The sequence below is a fragment of the Malus sylvestris genome, chromosome 3 (assembly GCF_916048215.2).
Source record: "Malus sylvestris chromosome 3, drMalSylv7.2, whole genome shotgun sequence".
Classification (NCBI taxonomy): domain Eukaryota; kingdom Viridiplantae; phylum Streptophyta; class Magnoliopsida; order Rosales; family Rosaceae; genus Malus; species Malus sylvestris.
In genome coordinates, this window is record NC_062262.1 from 4,722,854 (window position 1) to 4,745,901 (window position 23,048).

Here is a 23,048-nt window from a genome sequence, read left to right on the forward strand (position 1 = left end):
TGTATGCTAAAAAGTTAATAATTTAAAAAATAAAATTTTCCACCACTCCTATTAAAATATGTGGTGTACCACTTGTGTTCCCTTCATAACTAAAAAGTTATCCTCTTACTTGCTAAGCCACTTCTTGCGTACGCGAAGCCGCTTTTGGCAGCTCACGTGTACAATACGGAAAATTGAACAATTTGGACTAGTTTATTGGCTCAAGAAAATCCAATCGGTCTCCGTTCGGAATGGTAGATTTGATCGGACTAAAATAATAAGTGGAACAAGGTTCATACCATTTTTTGCATTAAATTAAAAGTCATGTTATGTTATCTAATGTTTGATATGCAAAAAATACTCAAATCTGGTCTTGAATGAGTCTTATTACAAGTGGTTCCGTGTCCTGTTCTAATTACAAGTGCGTACCAATGCAAATATGAAGAAATATTTGTGTTTTGCTCTATTAGTTTGAGATTTAATTCAAGCATGCAGAGTTGCATATTTCACTTAAAGTTTTGTGTGTTAATGGAAGGCCTTTTTAAATCATGTCATTGTTATACTGACCTAAACATTGCAGGATATGGCTTCAATTTTACACATGTTATGAATGTAGGAGAAAAATATGAAAGAAAGAGAAGTTTGAGAGAAATCTGGAAGAAATAGGAAATAAAATCTCCCAACCTTGTTTTAGGAAGAAAACCTTATTAAGTGCCACTAGCTATTTTAGGCCAAGGCCACCTTCTTCCACGGGAGAACAGCACTTACTCCAAGTAACTAGAGGAACCCTTATCAAAAGAGCCAGGACCAAATAAAATTGACACCGAATCTCATTTATCCAGAGCAGAGAGAATAGTCGTTCATAATTTGAAAGCTGTAGAGAAGCGAGGCCACCGTATATTTTAATAATTGGAGTCTACTAGCCATAGAAAACTGTGACCTTTTCCATTTAAGACAATTTTGCTCTGACACCAAAAAAAAAAAAAAAAAAACGCTTTGCTAAACGGAATAACTTCGCCAGCTAAAAGCTTTATTCGTCACCGAAGAAGTTAACAAGGACTAGGCTAGTGAAGTACCGGCACATTAATTCTTGATTTTTTGCAGCAGTCTGTGTCAAGCGCGCCGCTTCTTCTTGTAGGTGCACTCATCTTCTTTCTTTTGGCGCACCAGTTCCATATCCACCTATTGAATTCTGGAATTAGTCTCGGTCAATGGATTAGAGCTAGCTAAAGAAGACTCCCCAACTTTCCGAACCCAACCTGCTCCTAGGCCACGAACTTCCTTGCCTTCCCTTTGAGCAACCCCATCCATCAGCAACTAAAGAGACACCTCTGAATCAAGTGTCATCTGCTCCATAGGCACGTTGGATGCTGCTGGGAGAGGTTGGCAAGGTACTCTTCCTTCTTTTCTATCATAGAAGCCTACAAAAACAAAACAAAAAAAAAAACAAAAAACAAAAACAGTGGAAACAAAATAAGATTAACAATTATAATTTAAACCTTATTTATTGTAATGAAAGTTACAATTAAAAAATATAAAAGAATACTTACATAAATTTCATTCGCGATCTCGTTAGCATAATTGGCTGGCGTCTCCCCAAACTACCACTTTCGGGAAAGGTTCCCTAGCCGCCTGTATTCCTCGACCCGGTAAGATAAGGGTTGAGAACCGGAGCGAAGAAGGTACGGCTTCTTGTCCCGGTTACCTTTATTTGCCACCAATTTTTGTCCATTACAAAATATTAATTTAACTTAACTAAAAAAATATATAATAATTGAATTAAAATTAAAATATAAATAAAATTTGATTACCTGATACTTTTCACTCTGAAAATGAGTACAAAGCCACTTCCACTCAGCCACCTTCTCCACAAAAGTCTGGAGTGGTTCTGCAAGAGTTGCCTTATGCGTCAAAAAACAATCGTAATACTTGTGTAGCTCGTATTTCTACCTCTTATACTGGCCGCTCCACACTTAATATATGCAATCAACACAAGATTTTTCCCGCTTGTTCTACTTGAAGTTGGCCTGAAATTTCCAAAATAAAAATAAAATAGTTTACTTTAAAACCACATAAAATAAGTTAAGGAAAGATATTACTAAAGTAACAAGTTATTGTATACTTACCGAAAACTGGCGGTTCATCTCGGCATGAAATGGGGTGTTGTGCGTAATCCATGAATCGACGTCCATAGGGCATTTGGTGCGGATGAGGGCACCATAATCGCGAGTCAACAAAATGTTGACTTTAGCACTTGCTCGACGGTGGTTAGGGAGGTATACAATAAATCATCTTTTGTGTGACCGGAGTGATCTAGTTGGTCGCTAATCCCTGACAAATGCCTTTAGTTTTTTTAGTTCTTGAGTCAATGAGGAGGTTTCCTTCCTTCACCTTTTCCATGACCTTTGATTCAGCCTCTGCACTACCCTTAAAAGGGTGGGATGGATCGGAGGCTAGTGCTGGTACAAGTTGGTGGCGACTATAGCTACGAAGTCACCTAGCAAATCGAACAGCCTGGGGTTAATAGTGCAGACGTACTCGCGCCGGCGGCCAACTCCGCAGTTGCTGCCTGGGTCTCGTTGGCCGCTAAAGTGGCATTGCAGGCTTAGCACTCACTCTAAGCAAATGTGAAAGCAGAACGATGGCCACTCATGTTCAAACGCTAAGACATCTATAAAAAAAACCACATAATTTCTAAAATTTACTAAAATTTCAAATAATTTTTAAAATTTCTTAAAATTACAAAGAGTTTCTAAAATTGCCTAACATTTCAAATAATTTATAAAATTCCACGTAATTTCTAATGTATTTCAAAAGTTTCACATATTTCTAAAATTTTAAATAATTGCTAAAATTGCCTTGCATTTCAAAATTTCTTAAAATATTCTGAAATTTCATAATATTTCCTGAACTTTTAACAATTCTCTAAAATTAAAAAAATTCCCTAAATTTCAAAAAAAAATTGTTTCCTAAAATTTCAAAGGTTTCACCCTTCGTCACCCACACTGTACCTAAACTACCCACCCCACCACCACCAGCATCTACCCCAAGCCCCTTGCCTATAACTACCTCGTCCCCACCCACCATCAATCATCCCGTGTCCAATAGGACCGACACATCGCCCTGAAAGACTCTACTGAGACAAAGATGGGCTGTTAAGAACATAGAGAAGGTATGATGGGCAGTTGGTCAGATCTAGTATGGATCTTACATGGATGGTAGTTGGAGTCGACAACTCTCTTAGGGTTCCCTTATTTGGGATCCCTGGGAAAGAGGATCAAGTTGACCTTTGTGAACAACTTAATGCACTATCTCCCTTCAACCCTTTGAGCGAAATGCGGCAAAAGGAAGAAAAATCCATGGACCTACCTCATTGTCTTCACCTCATAGGAACTACGAGATCACCCCAAGGACGCCTTTGGCATCCTGGAGTCGCGGACCGACCATGAAACCTTGTTCAATAAGTGGACTACATTAGATGTCCGCTTTCCCACCACCACTACCCCATCCTCAACACCACGATGCCCTCACTTTCACCACCACCATCGTGCCCACAACTACCCCGTGCCCACCCACCACCAACCACCTCACACCCACCACCACACCCACAAATCACAACATAATTCAAACAATTTTACACAATAAACAATCACAATTAATTTTAATTCCCAACATAATCATTCTATTAATCACAATATACTAACCATCCTAACAATTTTGAATTGTAAAGAAAAATTAGGAGAGAAAGGGTGAGATTTACAGTTGTTGGGCACGTGGTAGAGAGAGGATTTGAGCGATAGAGATAAAAGACTGAGAGAGAGGATTTGAGAGAGAAAAAGAGGCTTGAGAGATGATTTAAGATAGAGAAAGATTGCATAACGGCGCAAGAAGGAAGCAAGAAAAAGGTTCTGGGTTTTAACATTTAGGTTTATTTTAGTATTTGGGTTTTGCTTGTTAGTTTAGGATTTGGGTCTAGCCTATCCGAGTGAGAGTTTCTTAGGTTTGGTTCTCTATAAATAGAGCTTGTAATTTAGTTTGAAAACAAGTTATTCACAATGTAGTCTCTTAGGGTTTTGTAGTCGTTTCGACATTATCGTTTGTTTAATAATATTCTTATTATTTTGTTAGTCTTGTTCATTGCGCACTCTGATATTCAACTTGGTATCAGAGCGGGTTCGATCCTTAGGGTTCAATTCGTTCTCGTTGGTATCAATTTGTTTGCCTTTGTCGTCGTTCATTTTAGATTTGTTAGTTGATATTGATTGTTTGCAAGGAGAAGAAAAATGAAAGAGAAAAAAAAAGTTCTGCCTACAGATGAGAACATCCCATAACGTTTTTCCATATTGACCGTTGAACCACCATCTGTATCGGCACGCACCCGCTGCTGCAATTTATTCGTCCTCGCCACCACATCGCACCCACAATCTGCTACACCCACGTGACTCCATGATCTTCTTCCTGCATCGTACTCATAAGCCAATAACCTATCGCCTGCAACCCATATGCACTCAATCCTGGATCCATATACGCCTTATTGACCCTCTGCACCCCACCCGTTTTGCACTAGAATTCTTGCACTTGTTGATATGGAAAGGAAAAGGGGGACGAAAGGGAAAAAAATATATCTGGTTAGAAGTCTTTGGGGTCCACTTGTTGTTAGAAGTTGAAAGCCCACAATGGGTTTATTGATGTTGTTTGGCTTGTCTGTTGTTGCTCACCGCAACGATCGCTTGAATGTTTGGATTGGTGACCACTCGAGTAATGTTATGAAAGTTGGATTTTTTGTTTTTTTTGTTCAAGTTTGTTCGGAAGTTGGAATTTGCATTGGCATGGAAATCTTGCATTGGTATCGGTATCGGCATCGGCATCGGCATTGGCATTGGCATCAGCATCGGTATTGGCATTGGCATCGGTATTGGCATTGACATCTGCATTGGTATTGGCATTGGAATTTGGAGGGCATTGGCTTTGGCATTGGAATTTGGAGGCTTGCATCCACATCTGCTTGTTGGCAAACTCATGTCGTGTACCGTCATGAGTTTGACGGGGGATGTTGGAAAATATTAGTATTTAGGTTTATTTTAGTATTTGGGTTTTGCTTGTTAGTTTAGGATTTGGGCCTAACCCATCCGAGTTAGGGTTTCTTAAGTTTGGTTATCTATAAATAGAGCTTGTAATTTAGTTTGAAAACAAGTTATTCACAATGTAGTCTCTTAGGGTTTTGTAGTTGTTTCGGCATTATTGTTTGTTTAATAATATTCTTATTATTTTGTTAGTTTTGTTCGTTGCGCACTCTGATATTCAACTGGAAGCAAGAAAAAGGTTCTGGGTTTTAACATTTTTAAGGCTTTGCCCGATGGAAGGTTTGTCGGCCAAAGGTTTTAAATTTTTTGACACATGTTCAAAACCTAAAATTTCGTCAAACAAACATAGTAACTCTGTCAGGAAACGTCACTAGGAATATTTAGATTTGGTGAAAAATACGGGGGAAATTTCATTTGCCCGACAAACTTTTGGAATATTTCGTCGGGTTACCTCTATTTTGGATTTTTAGTAAAATTTTGGTTGGGAGTATAAAAGATTATAAAATCATCACAAGCCTCCCTTTTTTCTTTTCTATTGCAATTTCTGGACTTTTTTCTACATTGCCCGACGGAATAATAGCTTAAGACGACAGAATTTAGAACGTTGACCCAACAAATCCAAGTATTCCTATAGGGCAAACTTAAAAAAAGAAGATATTTGTCTACTTTTGAACATTAAGTTCAAACGGTTCAAAAACCATCAAATTGTAAAAAATGAACCAAATTGAACCTAAAATGTGTGCTTGTACTCTCCATGTTGGGCATGGTAAAAAATGAACCAAATTGGACGTAAAATGATCATTAAATTGTGAATTTTAGTTTATAATCTTCGAATGATTTTGTCCTGTTACCTAATCCTCTAATGTTTTTTTTTTGGTGATTTTTTTTTTTTTTTGCATAGGAGATCTTGAAGTATATGCAAACATGTTTGACGGTTGGATCGGGAAAACTAGTTTTGTGGAATGCATGTCCCCTGTAAAACATCGATTCCAAAACACTTAATGTTTTTTCTATACTGCTATTAAGTTCGATGTAAGTTTTTGCTTTGAGAAATTTTATTATAACCCATTCAACCTCCTCTTACACCCAATTATAAAAATATTTTATTTAAATTCCTAATTCACCCTTGTATAAAACTAAAAAACAAAAAACAAAATCAAAATGTCTTTTTACACCCACTGTCACTTCCAGCTCAAACCTCACCAAAGATCTGCTGGTGATTTTTCAAGGCAACTTCTGCCATCCATGGCAGCCCATTTACCTTCCACAAGCTTTGACATCTAACGCCTTCCATGCAACACAAAGGTACCCTTGGTCGTGATTATCCACGTCGCCGACTCTGTAACACTCGAAAATTGTGTAGGCCCCGATTTGCTTTCGGCATTTGTCGGTTGAAGGAAGTGAGCAATAAAGAGGAGGAGGAGAATATAAGATGGAAACAGAGAGAACGGAAAAAAAAAGCCTGAAAAGAGAAGACTTTGACACAAAAGATTCACCCACCTCAATGAAGAAGATGCCGGAAAGCAGCGGGCGTTAGTGGGGCTGATATGGGTTCATCTCCCTTCAATATATTTTTCTTATCTCACATTAATTTAGGGGTAAAGTGGAGAGTTTAATGGCAAAAATATATAAGTTGGGTGTGGAAAGAAGTTTTTAGGGTTCAAATAAAATTTCCCTTTTGATATTTTAAATATTTTAAATTTGAAGATTAGTTTCCTTCATCTTATTCTTGTAGGGTTGGGGATTGTATTTGCAAAAACTAACCAAATCAGACATAAAACGACAGTTAAATCGTGAATTTTAGTTTTTAATCGTCGAATGATTTCGTCCTATTTCCTTAATTTGCCGGGCAAACCCTCTGTTGTTGGCGCCTTTCTTTTTCATTTTTGCGCTAAAATGTTGAGCGTCTTCGCCCTACCAACAGAAATATTTGCCGGGTAAAGTCTGTTTACCAAATGAAAATTGTTCTGCCACACAAATATTTGTAGGACAAGCCCTATTTTCTAGTGGTGTGATATTATCTTCAATAATTTGAAAATTTTTGCTCCAGCTTTACATCTAAAAATGAGAACGTCCAAGTAATTAAAATGAACAACCCTCACTTTAGATTGTATATGTTGATAAGGCCAAATCTATCTCATATTTACACAAATTATGTATGAGAACAACAAGATTATTTCTAGTTCGAATATTATTATATCATCTGCTAAGAAATTATGATAAAGTGTTCACACATTGCGAGAGAAATTGGATTAAGCGTACCCAAGAAATGGTCCCGTGTAAGGTGAGTGTGAATTAGGGCATCCGCTTAAGAGATGGTTGTAAGTATTATTTGCAAGAATGTTCTTACCATCTAAATATATCACAATTTCATATCACATGATGTGACAATTTAGGTGGATACACGTACCAATTAAAAAGTAAAAACTGCCTCATCAATTAAAAGAATACGTGGCACAAAAAATTGGTAAACCTAGCAGATCTGTTCGTATATAATATTATTTATGCCCAATTGGGGTGTGAACATATCTACTAGGGATCCGACCAAAAAATAAATACGAAACATATGGGAAGCATTTCCATTTATATTGTTTAGTGCGTAGCTGCATGCATAACATGTATACCATGTGTGGTCTGAGAGTTCATAATACTTAATTGTAAGGCATCGGTAGCGCCTTCCAATTCTAATGGTTTATATTGTTTCTGAAGATTAATCGTGCATGAACTAGTTATGTGTGAATTAGATAGATACATCCTTATGGAAAGGTTGTTTAACACGTGCACTGCATATTTGTGTGGATACGTTTAGCAGGAAGATAAATTTAAAAAAAAAAAAAGAGAGAAAAGTGTAGGGTTTTTTTCCTTCGAATCATGTTAGGGAGACTAAATTTAAAGATAAAATTGCAAACTAAATAATGTGTCACCAATATGAAATAAGCACACGTTTTTCAACGTTTAAACAATAATCCAATCATCAACTTACGTGTAATTTAGTTTACAAAATTTTGTCTACAAAGTTAGTCTCCCTAGCTAATCCTTTTTCTTTTGTTGAATTGAATTTTTGATCTATCATGTTTAAGTTTGGCAGCACGCTCCGTGCACTTTATAGCTAGGTTTTCAATGGATACTAAAAAAAATTGTTTATCAGATAAGGGCATATATTAATTCTCCTAAACAAATAGTTTGATAACGAGTCTTAAGATTAAGTACACTCCATATAAGCTATAAAGACAATAGGAAGAAAATTAGTGTGAAAAGGCAAAGTGATAGAGTAAAAGTAAGGGTTCTATATATGGTTGCAGTATTAGAAGAATCTATGATTGGTGTACATTAGGGTTGGCCTGTCAATACACTCCCCTTCGACCAAAAAAATCACAACAATTCGAAGGCAAAGCGTGTTCTTGACTGTCTTTCTGTTTATTATATTTACTCTAAAGGCTTATGGGGAGGAAATGGTTTAAGATCGTAATTTTGGGTAAGATGAAGAAATAGATCACAAAAAATCTGATAGCAAGGATTGGAGATACAAATGACTACTTGGTAAGAATCATTTACAAATCTCTCTATTACATACCCTTGTAATGTTCATGGGGGTGCATACCGTGCATTTATAATTCATTCTAACATTTTATAATGCATGCATTTCTTCTTCATTTTACCCAAGGGTAGTGCTAGTGAGACCAAATTTTTAAACCAAATCATATGGTTGTTAATGATTAGATTATTACTAAGTATTGATCATTGACATGTGTATTTCCTATTGGTGACACATAATTTGGTTAACAAATTTGGTTTAAAAATTTGGTCTCCCTAGCATTACCCTTTGCCTAAATACCTTGAAATTTGAAAGTCCCTCACCCAAACATACCCTAAAAGAGTGTACTTGAATTTTCACAATAAGGTAACAATTGTTACAAACTTGCAAGAACCATAAAAAGGGTATACAGGATTTTTTCTTCTTTCCTTTTTCTGATGAACAATATGTGAATTAGAGCATATCACTACCTACTGTATTATGTTATTAGATATCTTTAGATACAACACAATTTTTTATAACTCTAAATATTTGGTATAGCCATTTGAAATCCACATATATTTTCTTTTATTTACGAGTCAATAAAAACGACAAAAAGATTAACAAATATTAAAAAGAAAATATTATGAAGATTACATTTTGTAAATTAGATTGAACTATTTTTGTAATAGATGTGTGGCATACTTATATTATGTACCCTACTTTTATTAAAAAGATGATAATCAATTACATATGATTTACAAAATTTATTCTCCCTAACATTATTCTTAACAAAAACTTTTCACATTTCCCCCCGTTTCGTGGCGAATAAGTTTGACAAAAGAAAAAAAAGGAAATTAATACAATCGAAACACAGTCATTGACGAAAAGACTACCGTTCTTCCCCATCCAGCACACAGTATAGGAAGGGGTACTAGAAAACGTGGTAGAGCATACATAGTATCCATATTGTTTTGATTTAAGTTTCACATGTTTTCATTTCCCCAATTAACACTGTTTCCACGCCTGTCTATATATTAAAAGCTAAGACCATCAGTACATCTACAGAGATCTCAACATTTTAAAAGAAACAAGAGTCTAGCCAAATCCTTTCAAATTGCAGTGATGGAAGCCAATATTATCTTTCTCCCATTTTTCTTGCTATTCACCTTCATACATTTCTTAATCAAACGTTTTTGGCATCGAAGCGATAGTAAAGACAACAAAGTGCTCAAGCAACGCTACCCACTTCCTCCCACTCCCAAATGCCTAAAACCTTGGCCTATTGTCGGAAACCTCCCCCAACTGCTTGCGAACAAGCCCACATTCCGGTGGATACACAAGATGATGGACGAAATGAACACCGAAATTGCGTGCATCCGTCTAGGAAACACTAATGTGATTCCCATCACATGCCCTCGGCTGAGCCGTGAAATCTTAAAGAAGCAAGATGCAATTTTTGCCTCACGTCCGCTTAGCATTTCTACTTTCCTCATTACTAAAGGGTACATAACTACGGTTATGGTGCCCTTCGGCGAACAATGGAAGAAAATGAGAAAGGTGATCACGAGCGAATTGCTTTCTCCAATGAGGCACAAGTGGCTCACTGACAAAAGGGTTGAAGAGGCCGACCACATTGTCCAGTATGTGTACAACCAGTGCAACAACAATGAAGGTGGTGGCATTGTAAATCTGAGACTTGCCACTCAACATTATTGTGCAAATGTGATTAAGAAAATGGTACTCAACAAGAGGTACTTTGGGGAGGAAATGGAGGATGGTGGGCCTGGTTTGGAGGAACAAAAGTATTTAGAAAATGTATTTACAATGCTTAACTACATCTATTCATTTTCTGCATCCGATTACATCCCATGCTTGAGGGGGCTTGACTTGGATGGCCATGAGAAGATTATCAAGGATGCCATAAGAGATACAAGAAAATACCAAGACCCCCTAATCGAAGAGAGGGTTCGTGAACATCAGAAACTTGGCAATACCGTGGAGGCACAAGACTTGCTTGACATTCTTATCTCTCTAAAAGACAAGAATGGAGAACCCTTACTGTCTCTGGAAGAAATCAAAGCTCAAGTCAATGTAAGCTCTCTCTCTCTCTCTCTCTCTCTCTCTCTCTCTCTCTCTCTCTCTCTCTCTCTCTCTCTCTCTCTCTCTCTCTCTCTCTCTCTCTGACTCATCAGTTATTGAGTTTTTACAGGTTGTGCATGTGTTTACAACAATAATAATTAGATGTAGATGTAGACATGCATAAATATTACTAAGAGTTGGTGTAATATGCTGTCATTGATAACTGAATTGTCAAAAAAGTTTACTACTGAAGTAGCGCATCTACAACACATGCTACAATACAAGTACAGACAACCACATATTTTTCTTTACTAATTTTATATATAGAGAAAAGTGTCATAACATTTCAAATCATAATTTTAGACAATTTTCTACCAATATCTTAAATTAGTACATCAAAATTGAACATTTATAGTTCTTTCACTTTTTTTTTTCCAGAAAAGTTGAATGTCATAGGACTCATATATCCCTGGTTATGTAACATAATGCCTCTCATTTTTTTTGCATACTACTAAGCTGCAATAATATGCATATCGATCCTCTTTTAGTTTTTGTTGGTACCAATTAATGATCAAGAAATTAACATATAGAATTGTTGTGTGGATGCAGGAACTAATAATGGCAGCAGTGGACAATCCCTCAAATGCTGCTGAATGGGCAATTGCAGAGATGATAAATCAACCCGAACTATTTGAGAAAGCAACACAAGAACTTGATGCTGTGGTCGGAAAGAACAGACAAGTTCAAGAGTCGGATTTGTCGCAGCTCAACTTCGTAAAGGCCTGCGCCAGAGAAGCCTTCCGCCTCCACCCGGTGGCACCGTTCAATGTTCCCCACGTGTCCATGGCCGACACCACCGTCGGAGATTACTTCATCCCCAAGGGTAGCCACGTGATTCTCAGCCGAGTTGGGCTTGGGCGTAACCCTAAAGTTTGGAACGAGCCTCTCAAGTTCAAGCCGGAGCGGCACCTCAAGGACGACGGGACCGGGGTGGTGCTCACCGAGTCGGAGTTGCGATTCATTTCGTTCAGCACGGGAATGCGGGGCTGCGTTGCGAGCGGACTCGGCACTGCCATGACCGTCATGTTGTTTGCTCGGCTTCTTCATGGGTTCAGTTGGCACGTGCCGCCTACTGAGTCGAGCATTGAACTCACCGAGTCACAAAACGACCTCTTACTCGCTAAGCCACTTCTTGCGTACGCGAAGCCGCGTTTGGCAGCTCACGTGTACAATACGGGAAACTGAAAAAATTTGGACACAGATTGTATTTTGGTTCATTTGGCATTTGAGATGTGATTGGATCGATAAAAATAAGTGGAACACATTCATACCGCATTTTGTATTGAATTAAATTATGTTAATCTAATATTTGATACTTAAAGATTAGTCATGTGCATGCAATCCGCATTTTGTCAAGATATAAATTACACTTCTGTCAAAATCTCTCTCTCTCTCTCTCTCTCTCTCTCTCTCTCTCTCTCTCTCTCTCTCTCTCTCTCTCTCTCTCTCTCTCTCTCTCTCTCTCTCTCTCTCTCTCTCTGTGTGGACCATGCTAAGCTTGTACATTATTTATGGTTTGTATAAACACCTCGCCCTTTTAGCCCCAAGTTAACTTCATATCAGCATAAAGAAGGCTGATATTTTTTTAAATACAACGACATATTTTTACATTAAGGGGAGGGGGGAGTTCAGTTAAGCCACACATTAGGCAACCTAATTAGATATCAAGTTCGCCATCTAAGAGATTCAAACCTAAGACCTCTACCTTATAAATGAAGAAGAATACCACCAGACCATAATATAGAGTGACATAGAAGGCTGGTATTAAACCACGGTGGCCTTAAAAATGGATGCAATAATGCACGGCAAGTGAAAAGTTTTAACAAAAAAATTTGCACTAAAAGATAAATAACAATATTTACCTGTAGAGTAATGCTGGTAGATCAAATTTGCAAACTATGTGATGTATCACCAATAGAGAGCCCGTTAATCAAATTTTAAGTAATAATCCAATCATTAACAATCACGTCATATAATTTACAAAATTTAATTTAAATAGTTGGTCTCGTCCTTACTAGTATTAGTTACAAAGAAGCATTTGTAGGCATGCATATCCACAAGAATATTTCATTCAGTGCAACTCATGTTCTGATGACCGCTGTCAAGTTTTATTTTGGAAGAATGCATATTACAATTATCAATATGCAGAGACAAATGAAGCCTTATATATAAAACTATAGGGATATTAGATTGAATATGATTCAGTCCAAAGTTGAGATTGAACAATCCATTGATTATTAGGCCTAGTTTGGCGTGTAGGAATCGATAAATGATTAGCTCACTAAATATTGACATTTTTCTTCTATAATACGTACACTTAAAGAGTCTAAAAAAATTAATGGTTTGGGTCTTGCATATAGGAAATAATAGATTTTGCAACGGTTAAACTTTACTGACATTGTAGCCGGACCCATAATTATGATTTAGAAAGTGATGTAGGGTGCAGCGGATAAAAACGAAATAAAATGAAATGGAATGATAGATAGGTGTAAAAGGAAACTATAGACAAGGTCCACTCCAAGTGCAAGGAGAGACTTGAAAACCCTATAAAATGAAATGGAATCATATATGTGTCACAAAGTATTTGGATATTGTCTCGGATAGAAGCTTGGTGAAATAGACATGTCAGTAAAGATACGAACTACATGCACTTGGACAGAAAGACCTTATCAAGCTTTATTGTTCCCTGGGGTTGGCTTTGGGCCTTTCCTATGCAGCTACGTGGAAGGCGAAGAAGGGGGGTGCCATAAATGAGATATCATTTTGAAAGAGCTAGAATTCTAATCTTGTATATGGACCTACATGAACTAGTTGAAGTACGAATCCTCTCAATATACTTCAATTGAGATAATGACAAATCATTTCACCTTTTTAGATTAACTTTTAAGGGGTTCTAAAAAAACATAACGAAAAATATTATTCCTAGAGTTGAAGACGAGAAAGAATGTATAAACCAATTCCACCATAGAAACATTGTTTCGAGTGTATTTATTAGGAGCAAGGCCCAATATTTGACCAAAAGAAAAAAAGAGCAAGGCCCAATAACCTCAAATGTGTAAAGAAATCTTATGGCCCAATGGTGGCCATCTAGGGCTCAGATCCGAGTCGTCACTGAGTCCCTCGCTTCTCTCTTATCTCCCTCCCACACAAATCAAAGCTCTGCGCTCTCTTTCTTTCTCTCTCTCTCTCTCTCTCTCTCTCTCTGCGCGACCATGCTTTCAGGGGACATTCCGCCTAACCAAACTATATACATTAAGAATCTCAACGAGAAAATCAAAAAAGAAGGTAACTCAATCTTTGCCCTATCCCTTCTTCCCTTTGTTTGGTTGCCGAGAAAATCACAAAAGAAAGAAACTACAGGAAAACAAGATGTTGGGTCTTTAATTCGTACTAATAAACTCACCATAGTAATTTATAGTATGCAAAATTTAAGCTTTTTATTTTATATAATATTTGAATTTTAAGTTCTCTTAGCACAAGTTGGGGTTTAGGGTTCAGTTTAAATTGGTGAGTGCAAGCTCAGAAGCTAGGGCATTGTGAATTTAGTGCAAACTGGGAATTGTTGGCGATTGAGAAATTGGTTCAGATCATATGACCATTTGAATTACATGGTATATTTAATTCTTAAGGGATTTGAAGATTTTCAATTTCATTTAATCAAGTTTATTACTTGTAGAGTCTCATTAGATAGTTTATACGAAGAATCAATTCAAAATTTCATCTTCTGAATCCGCCATACCAAGATGCATCATTAGACAATTTTGTGTTTGTAAAATGATTCTGGTTCACTGGGGTGCTTTTATGGATCATAAATTGAGAAAGCGACGCTATGTAGGCAAGAGAGTAATCACAATTTTGTTATCTATATTGGTCTCACATCTTGCTTTGGTGTTTTGCATCCGAATTTTGAATTGTCTAGCATGAAAAGATGTTTTTTTTACTACTTTTGGGGATAAGCTTTCGTATATTTTGTTCTGTGAGTTAATAGTGCCATTCTTTTTACTTTGCAGAATTGAAGAGGTCCCTCTATTGCTTGTTCTCTCAATATGGCAGGATTTTGGATGTTGTTGCCTTGAAGACACCCAGGCTTCGGGGGCAAGCATGGGTTGCATTTCTAGAAGTGGCTTCTGCCAGTAATGCTGTGCGGCAGATGCAAAACTTTCCGTTTTATGATAAACCCATGGTGAGTGAGTCTAAAATTGAATAAGCCCAGTTGGTACCGTATTGCATATATGTTGGACACGCATGTTACTTATCCAAATTCTGTAACCATATTAAGCTTTCCTGCCTATGCTATGTTCTTCCTTATTGTCTCAAATTTTAGCTCTAAATGTATGCGTGTTCATCGTTGAGGATGATTTTTCTTTAAGCTTGTGGTTGAAGACCATATCTGGCAGTGCATACACTGAAGGGTGAAGTTATTGGTACCTGAAAGTTTATTTTGGAAGTAAATAACCTATTAACGGAACAACAATGTGTTCACTTTAAATGTTACATACACTCTGTTCCTTTGTTTTTTCTCAAATGAAGGTGTTTGATTACACTATTGTGATATTCACATCCACTAACTTTTCTTAGTTTAAAATGTTAATATGAGCACAATTTATTTGGTGTAGCGGATTCAATACGCCAAAACAAAGTCAGATTGCATTGCTGAAGCAGAAGGAACCTTAGCTCCAAAAGAAAAGAAAAGGAAGCAGGAAGACAAAGGTGACTGAAACTTTGAAGTTATAAATAACCTTGAAGTTTGTATAAAATATTTCATAACTTTCTTTAAAAGTAGTAATGATATGCATTAACCATCGTTATAGCATATGAATGTAAAGATCACAATGAATCAAATAACTTGCCTTATATGTTCCTGAGGATCTTCAGAACACGTTGTTTCCAATTGAACCATTAGGGCATACGACATTGCTTCCACTTGAACCGCTAGAACCTACTGGGTATGTGCGTACTAATAGTAAGAAAAAGTAATATTGTTGTGATAGTTTGAGATTCATTCTGGGTATTAAAGTACTGCCTTACTTTGTTTGGCCGCATGTCTAGAAAATTTTGATAGAATGCATTTGACTCATTTGGGTTTCTCTGGCCTCTAGGTGTAGGAACATCACTGTATTATTTAAAGCATTCATTTTTCCCTTGACTTGGGGAAATTATGATAACGTTTGATTGACCCCTTTTTAGTAAGGTCTATTTGGGTTGGCTATAATTACAGGTGGCTCATACAGAAAATCAACTTTCAGTTTATATAGAAAAAAATGCTTGCTCAAATTAGATTGTTTAATACCATGTGTTTTATGTTCTGAAATAAATCTGTTGATTCAGCTGAAAGAAAGCGGCGAGGTGATGAAGGACAACAATATGCTACCGAAAATGGTGCAGCTGCTGAAAATGGAGGCAGAACGGTAAGTATTTCCGATATGAACACCATTATGCAAGTGTATTTGATCCACTTCTTTGTCATCTCCCACGCTCTGAATGGTGGATTTATTTTAATTCTCTGCGTATCGTCAACAGGCCCCGTCCCGCCATGGAAACTCGAATGCACAGGAAGCTGCAGCTCCAAACAATATCCTGTTCATTGAGAATTTGCCTCACGAAACTACCAGTGATATGCTGGAATTGCTCTTCAAACAGTTTGCAGGGTTTAGGGAAGTCAGGATGATTGATGCGAAGCCAGGCATTGCCTTTGTAGAGTATGAAGATGACATTCAGTCATCGGTCGCCATGCAGGCCCTTCAAGGCTTCAAAGTCACCCCTCAAAACGCCATCGCCATCACTTTTGCCAAGAAGTAACTAAAAATTACGGATCCTATTCTCTGTAGTCGAATGTTGTTTTGTTGCGGATATGTAATAGTTGAATAGTTGTTAATCTCACTGTACTCATGTATGCACGGCATGCTCGTGTATGCACGGGCGGTTTCTGATCCTTGATCGAGTGTGTTATGCAGATCAATGGTCAAAAATTGCCATGCCACTGAACATAGCTCGGCTTGAGAACCATCGGGTTCCACTTTCATGCGTTTTTTTTTTTTTTTTTTGGATCGTTGGTTGCATGTCACTCATAGGATCATAAATTGTGTCCGGTATTATGTAGAAATTCGTTTTCTGGTTTTGAAAAATTTTGCCATCTGGATAGGAATCGATGATTGGTAGTCACAAAGATGTTTTATGGTAGCAAAGGGGGACAAATCAAACGCCCAACAAGACTAGATAAATTGAAGGAGTATGATTCTCTTCTCTTTCATCCCCTTTTATTTAAACGGTTGTAATTACGTCACGTTTACATCTTTTTTTGAAATTTTTTATATAAAGAATATGACAACAAATAGAGTGTATGAGGAGAGGATGATAATAGCAAGGAGAGAATCTTACTCCCAAATTGAAACCCTAATCTTGGATCACAAAACCCGAGAAGGAAACACATATTGATCAGTAGCAGAAATAATGTAGGGCCACTGGCAGCCTAGTGACCCCAATAGATTTTAAAGCAAGAGGATCCTCATTGGATCCATTTTGTGGGGATCATAAGGATCCTCACATTCTAGTCGTTCATCGTACATCGTGCAATCAGTTTTCGTCAGGTACTATTTGTGTTTAATTTTAAATAATAAAAAAATCAAATGATTTTTTATTATACGATGCACGATAAATAATTAAGATGTAAGGATCTCTAAGAATCCCACAATTTGAATCCGGATGAGATCCAAATCCGGTTTCAAAATCCTTTGAAATTTTATTTGACCCTAACCAAGGCCAATGAAAAAGGATACCTTTAATTAATATTTTTTTAATTGGCACAAGCCAAAACCCCTTAGTGTACTTTCAAGTCAAATTCTTATTGATTTTACTTGTTGCAACAACTTTCGTTGAAAGAGCTTGTTGATGAATATTGTGAATAAATCACATTGTAATAGGATGATAGATTAATGGTTGAATGATAACTTTATTGTATACATTGAGAAAGATGTTTTGATTCTATTGATAATAATGTTGTGATACGACGTTTTTATAATATGAGAACATGTCTTGAACAATTATATATGAAAGTATGCTCGAATTTTGGAAGTTTCTCTTCCATGACCTTGTCGTTGAAAAATGAAATCATATTAGGGTTAATGATCGAATTTCAGAGATGAGGCGAAAATTTGCAAGTGTCCTCCATTAGTTCGACAATGCTCGCAACTAGTTTGCCAATACCCTTGACTTTGAACTCCAACCCAGAATATGAAGGGGAGTAACTGTACTTAGATATTTGGATCTATTCAAGTGTGATTTTGGTATATTTAAAATATTTATAAAAAAGCTACTAAGTAATACGGTCTAGTAGTATTCCTCTTCGCTAAGAAGTGAAAGGTCTTAGGTTTGAATCTCATGGATGGCGAATTCGATACCAAGTTAGGTTGCCCATTGCATGGCTTAGCCGAATTCCCCTTCTCCTAGTGTAAAAATATTGATATACTAAATATCGATGTTCTAAAAATTGGCCTAGGCGGCCGCCTAGGGGCTGGGCGGTGGGCTTCTGTGGCGATTTTGGGCAAAACGTTCAATAAATCATAGGGGGTCTAGGTGGCCGACTAGGCGGAGCTAGGCAACCCTAGGCAATGCTAGTCGTTCCTCGTCTCTTTGCTTTGCGTCTGTGCAAACTGCAAACCCAAAAACTCTAACTATCTCGCGAAGTGCTGCATCTCAAACTTGATCAGTGCAAGCGTGCGGCAGGGTTGAGTGACGTGACAGTGAAGTACTAGCTGCCGAACAAGGACCTCGACTCGTTGATCTTTGTCACCATCGACGAGGATGTCAACCAATGATGGAGGAGTATGATCGCATCGCACAAAATCAAAACTCAAAGTTGGCACAACTCTGCCTCTTTCCCAGAACTTCTGTGCATGAAAACATAGAATTATTGTGGTGGCTTAGAGGGAGTGATAAAGGGAGACGTGTGAAGGAGAGATGAAGGGTTAGAGGGAGTTGCTTTGATTTGTTGTTTTTTAGAAGATAAGAAGATAGAGGGTTAAACGTAAAAGTCGAGGTGACTGATAGAGATTAGGGAGTAGGGAAAATCGGGAAAGTGGAAAAAATGCCTAATTTTGTGTGAAAGTCCACCAGCCTCATAATAAAAAAACAAAGAATAATTACCCACTATCCATTAATAAATATATTATATAAATTATTCAAATAATATTTTATTATTTGTTATGTTTTAAAACAACACTATATTATATTCTTATAATATAATATTTTATTATGTTTTCTTTTTAAGACCAGACTATATTATACTCTTGCATTATATATTTGTAACTTTTTCCAAAATAACGTATAACTCAATGTTTATTTATCTATTATATAGTAAATTTAACTAATTTATATGATATATATAATTATTTTACTCAAATCCGTCTAGGCCCCTGCCCGTTGCTCGACTAGTGCCTAGCGCATTTTAGAACCTTGCTATATATATGGGATCCCTATTTTTTTTTCAAAAAATGTGGATTAGGTGTGGGGCTCACTCCACGTTGAATTTCAACGATCCGAACCGTCTAATTTATAAGTCTCAATTCATAAATCATCCTTACAAAAATTCAATTCAATATGAAACCATTTGCCTATTTAATTATCAAGATAAAATTTCATTGTTTCTTATATAACAAAGTATTTGTTAATTTCTTTGAACCCAATTAGATGTCTTAAACATTTCTGATTTGGCTAATATTTTGCAAGGATGATCTATGAGGTGCAACTTGAAAAATAAATGGTTCAGATTGTTAAAGTTTGATGGAGTGTGGACTCCACAACTAATTCTTATTTTTATACAAAAAATGGGGATCCCTTCCCTTAAAGATTTTCTATATATATATATATAAATGACATTTTTTTAAATTAAGGGTGAAATTTTGGCTAAAAATGATAAAAATTCCTATTTTTTGTGGTGTGTGACTTTTGTCTAGTATCTCTTCCCAAAACTAAAAGACTTCATTTTTGGTCAACAAAAATTAAGAAAAATACCAAGAGACATTATCATGATGGAGAACTTGTTTGAAAATGCTTTTAAAATGACTGAAAATGTGTTTTTAGAGAGAATGTTTTTGAGTTCCATTGCATTTGAAGTGTTTCTTGGAAGAAGCACATAACCAGTGCTTCTTCAAGGAAATATTTTAAGTGCATTTTCAGAATTCACTTGCGTGTTTACTAAAAGTTGATTTAAAAAATATTTTCATCAAAAAAGCTTTCAATCATTTTAAAAAGGGGTGTGATATCCACACACCCCTTTTTACTTCTTTCACATCCTTTTAATTTTCGGCCGTCGGATAAGATGAATTAAAGAAGATCAAATGACAGAAATTAACAAGGGGTGTGTAAGAAGTAAAAAGAGGTGTGTGGATAACATACTCCTTTAAAAATACTTCCAAATGAGTCATTATTTGTTGTTGTCCCGATGCATTTTTTCCCCTTCATATCGGTCTTCTTCCATTCCATTATTGCGTTTGGGTTTCGGAAGGACAACGGCATAACTACAAGTTGAGATATACAAGAGGACCAAAACGTTTTATACAAACATAAACAAACATTCCACACAACAAAATACACAAAATATAAACTCGACAGCCAAACCACATAATACTTATTATCAGATAGAGAGTAATGTTACACTTACAACAATTTTCTTATTACATTTGTCGCACCTCTCTAATTGAGTAGAGCCCAATAACATATGTGAATCTTATCTCTATTAAAGAGAGAATGCAAAAATATGATATGAAAAATATAGTAAAAATAACATTTTTGCCAGATATAGAGTACAACGCTGCATGTTAAGTATTTCGTGTGCTTTTCAAACTAATATTAATTTGTACGAGTTCAAACGATAATTAACGCAGCATAACTTATAGCGCCAAAACGAGGCCAGGCACATACTTGTTATCTGAGAGCTTACTCTGCCAGAGACACTGGCAATTCCCCGGTTGTGATCTGATATGCGGTGAGGATAACCGGGTGACCGTGACGGACGTGTTGTAGTATTCCCTGACCTGGGTAATAATCCCATCAGTGAAGATCCACGCATGCACCCACGAAACGGAACGAACCTCGTCGTATCCTTCAGCCAGCACCATTGATCCAAATGCAATGATCGAGAGAGGGACGAATTTGAACGATGAGTCATACGGTGGTGCACCAGTGAGTAGGCGGTTCAGATGCTGGTGAGTTGGGGGGCCATGGAACCACCACTCGAGGTAGGGTGCGAGGAGAAGGTGGACGACATCAACGTCCTTGGAGGTTAAGGCTTGGTATAAAGCCGTCACTGTCGTTTTGTTTTTGGCTTCTTCGGAATCTTCTCCCTCCATCGGACGTAGTTGAGAGTTTGCCAGGTCTGGAGCTCAAAACAATAGGTGTGAGGGACTTGGTGAGTTGGGAATGTTTGTGTTTGAACCGTTAAGTGTTATGGCATTGGTGTTTATATAGGAGGAGAACATGGTTTGTGGGAGTTTGGACAGTTGCATGTGAGTATGATTGTACGAGGCAAGAAATTTTGAGTGAGGTGCTAGATAGATCAAAATTTTAAATTTAAATTTGTAGATCAAATAATGTGATTGTTGATGATTGGAATATCACTGAAGTGTTGATTAAAGTGTTTATTTTTTATTGATGACATATATCGGGTTTACAAATTTGGTCTTTCTAGCATTACCCTACCTAGCATTAGCTTTTTCAGTGTGCCGGAAACACGACTTGGTACACCAATTGTCATAATACAAGAAGTTGAATTTTTTTTTTCGAGTACCAACTAGGGGTGGGCAAACGGGTAGAGGAACCGCGGGTCGGGGCGGGTAATGTAGGTTCGGGGCGGGTACGGGCCGGTTCCAAATATTTTAGAAACTAAACGGGGCGGGCCGGGCTGGGCCCTTGTCATTTACGGGGCGGGCCAAGTCCTACATCCTAGAAAAACGGGGCCCCGGATTGACCCGTTTCTATTTATAATGAACGGTTAAGATTGAATGATAATCTATCATTCAATCTGAACTGTTAGTTTCAACCCTACCCTTACCGAGTCTAGTCCGGGTTTCCATTTTCCAGATTCATAATTTCAGATCAGTCTCTCGACTCTCTCACAATCACTCACTCCCACCTCTCCTCCACCATCCGTCAGTCCATAACCCTCGACTCCGAGTCCGACGCCGCACCAACACAACGGCAGAACCTGGATTCTCTCCTCTTCGAATTCGCACTCTCTCTTTCTCTCGTCACAGACTCGCAGCGTCTTCGTTCTAAGGTAAAAACCCTAACAAACAATTCGATCTCGCTTCTCTCTTTTATTTGATTCGTATTATGGGTTTGTGGACTGAGTGATTCGTATCTGAGTTTCAAGTTTTCAACCCTACCCTTACCGAGTCCAGGTTTCCATTTTCCAGATTCAGATCAGTCTCTCACAGTCAGTCACACAATGGCAGAACCTCGAATCCGTATCCCTCGACTCCGACGCTGCACCAACACAACGGCAGAACCTCAAATCTCTCCTCTTCGAATTCGCACTCTCTCTCTCGTCGCAGCCTCTTCGTTCTCAGGTAAAAACCCTAACAAACAATCTCGCTTCTCTCTTTTATTTGATTCGTATTATTGGTTTGTGGACTGAGTGATTCGTATCTAAGTAAAAACCCTAGGCAACTATTTGAATCCTGTTATTGACTCTCAAATATTCTGTAAAATGTAAATATTGGTATTTGGAAGTGTTAAATGAAAGTTGAAATGCATAGGTGCCTTAGATTTTTGTATTATTATTCTGTAAATATGTGATAGAAAAACCAGACTTTCGAATTTCAATATGCAGCTGGCTTTGTCCTGCTTGCCAGGAAACCCCCATGGCCACTGTTCTGACTTTCTGATCAATTTAGGTAGACTTGTGTAATGCAAATCCTTTGCATGGTACCTCTTTTGGATTCTTTTTTTTGTTGAGCTGCTATTTGATTTCGTTGCTAGAGACATATGTGTAGTGAATATTTGAGACAGACTACTTGAAGCTAGACCGAATAATTAATTTCAGAAATAGTGTGCAGTGAATGCTAATGTAGGTTACCCATGAATCATAGCAAGGCAATTAGGAATAGTTTGATGTTGGACGTTAAACTCAAATGAATAAACTTTAAATTTCAATGATTCAATGAGAATAGTTTGATGTTGGACGTTAAAAATGTCATGTTTATATACTATTTTTCCTTACAGATTCAATGAGGAATGTTGTTGGAACGTGGACGTTGGATGTGGTATGATTTTTGTATGTTGATTTGATTTTTAGATGTTGGACGATGTAATGTTGTTATTTTGGATGTATT

The 23,048-nt window shown here is 37.2% G+C and overlaps 3 protein-coding genes across 3 annotated transcripts in view; 2 read left to right on the forward strand and 1 right to left on the reverse strand.

Annotated features, from left to right (window-relative positions):
* The window catches only part of LOC126614296 (phenylalanine N-monooxygenase CYP79D16-like), a 31,076-nt gene extending 19,027 nt beyond the window's left edge, over window positions 1–12,049 (forward strand). Inside the window, exons 2-3 of the mRNA XM_050281882.1 lie at window positions 10,138–10,671; window positions 11,269–12,049. Coding sequence (XP_050137839.1) covers window positions 10,138–10,671; window positions 11,269–11,904 — 1,170 coding nt within the window. The 3' untranslated portion in view covers window positions 11,905–12,049. The remainder of the gene's footprint in view (window positions 1–10,137; window positions 10,672–11,268) is intronic.
* A 1,776-nt stretch (window positions 12,050–13,825) lies between these two features.
* LOC126617394 (U2 small nuclear ribonucleoprotein B''-like) lies at window positions 13,826–16,741 on the forward strand. The gene is made up of 5 exons (XM_050285443.1): window positions 13,826–14,004; window positions 14,730–14,902; window positions 15,336–15,429; window positions 16,048–16,127; window positions 16,240–16,741. The coding sequence occupies exons 1-5, from the start codon at window positions 13,932–13,934 to the stop codon at window positions 16,516–16,518; spliced, it is 699 nt and encodes a 232-aa protein (XP_050141400.1). The 5' UTR covers window positions 13,826–13,931; the 3' UTR covers window positions 16,519–16,741.
* A 3,865-nt stretch (window positions 16,742–20,606) lies between these two features.
* On the reverse strand, window positions 20,607–21,065 carry LOC126615469 (senescence associated gene 20-like). Its single transcript, XM_050283295.1, has one exon. It carries the CDS (start codon window positions 21,063–21,065, stop codon window positions 20,607–20,609), a length of 459 nt encoding a protein of 152 aa, XP_050139252.1.
* Window positions 21,066–23,048: the final 1,983 nt, after the last annotated feature.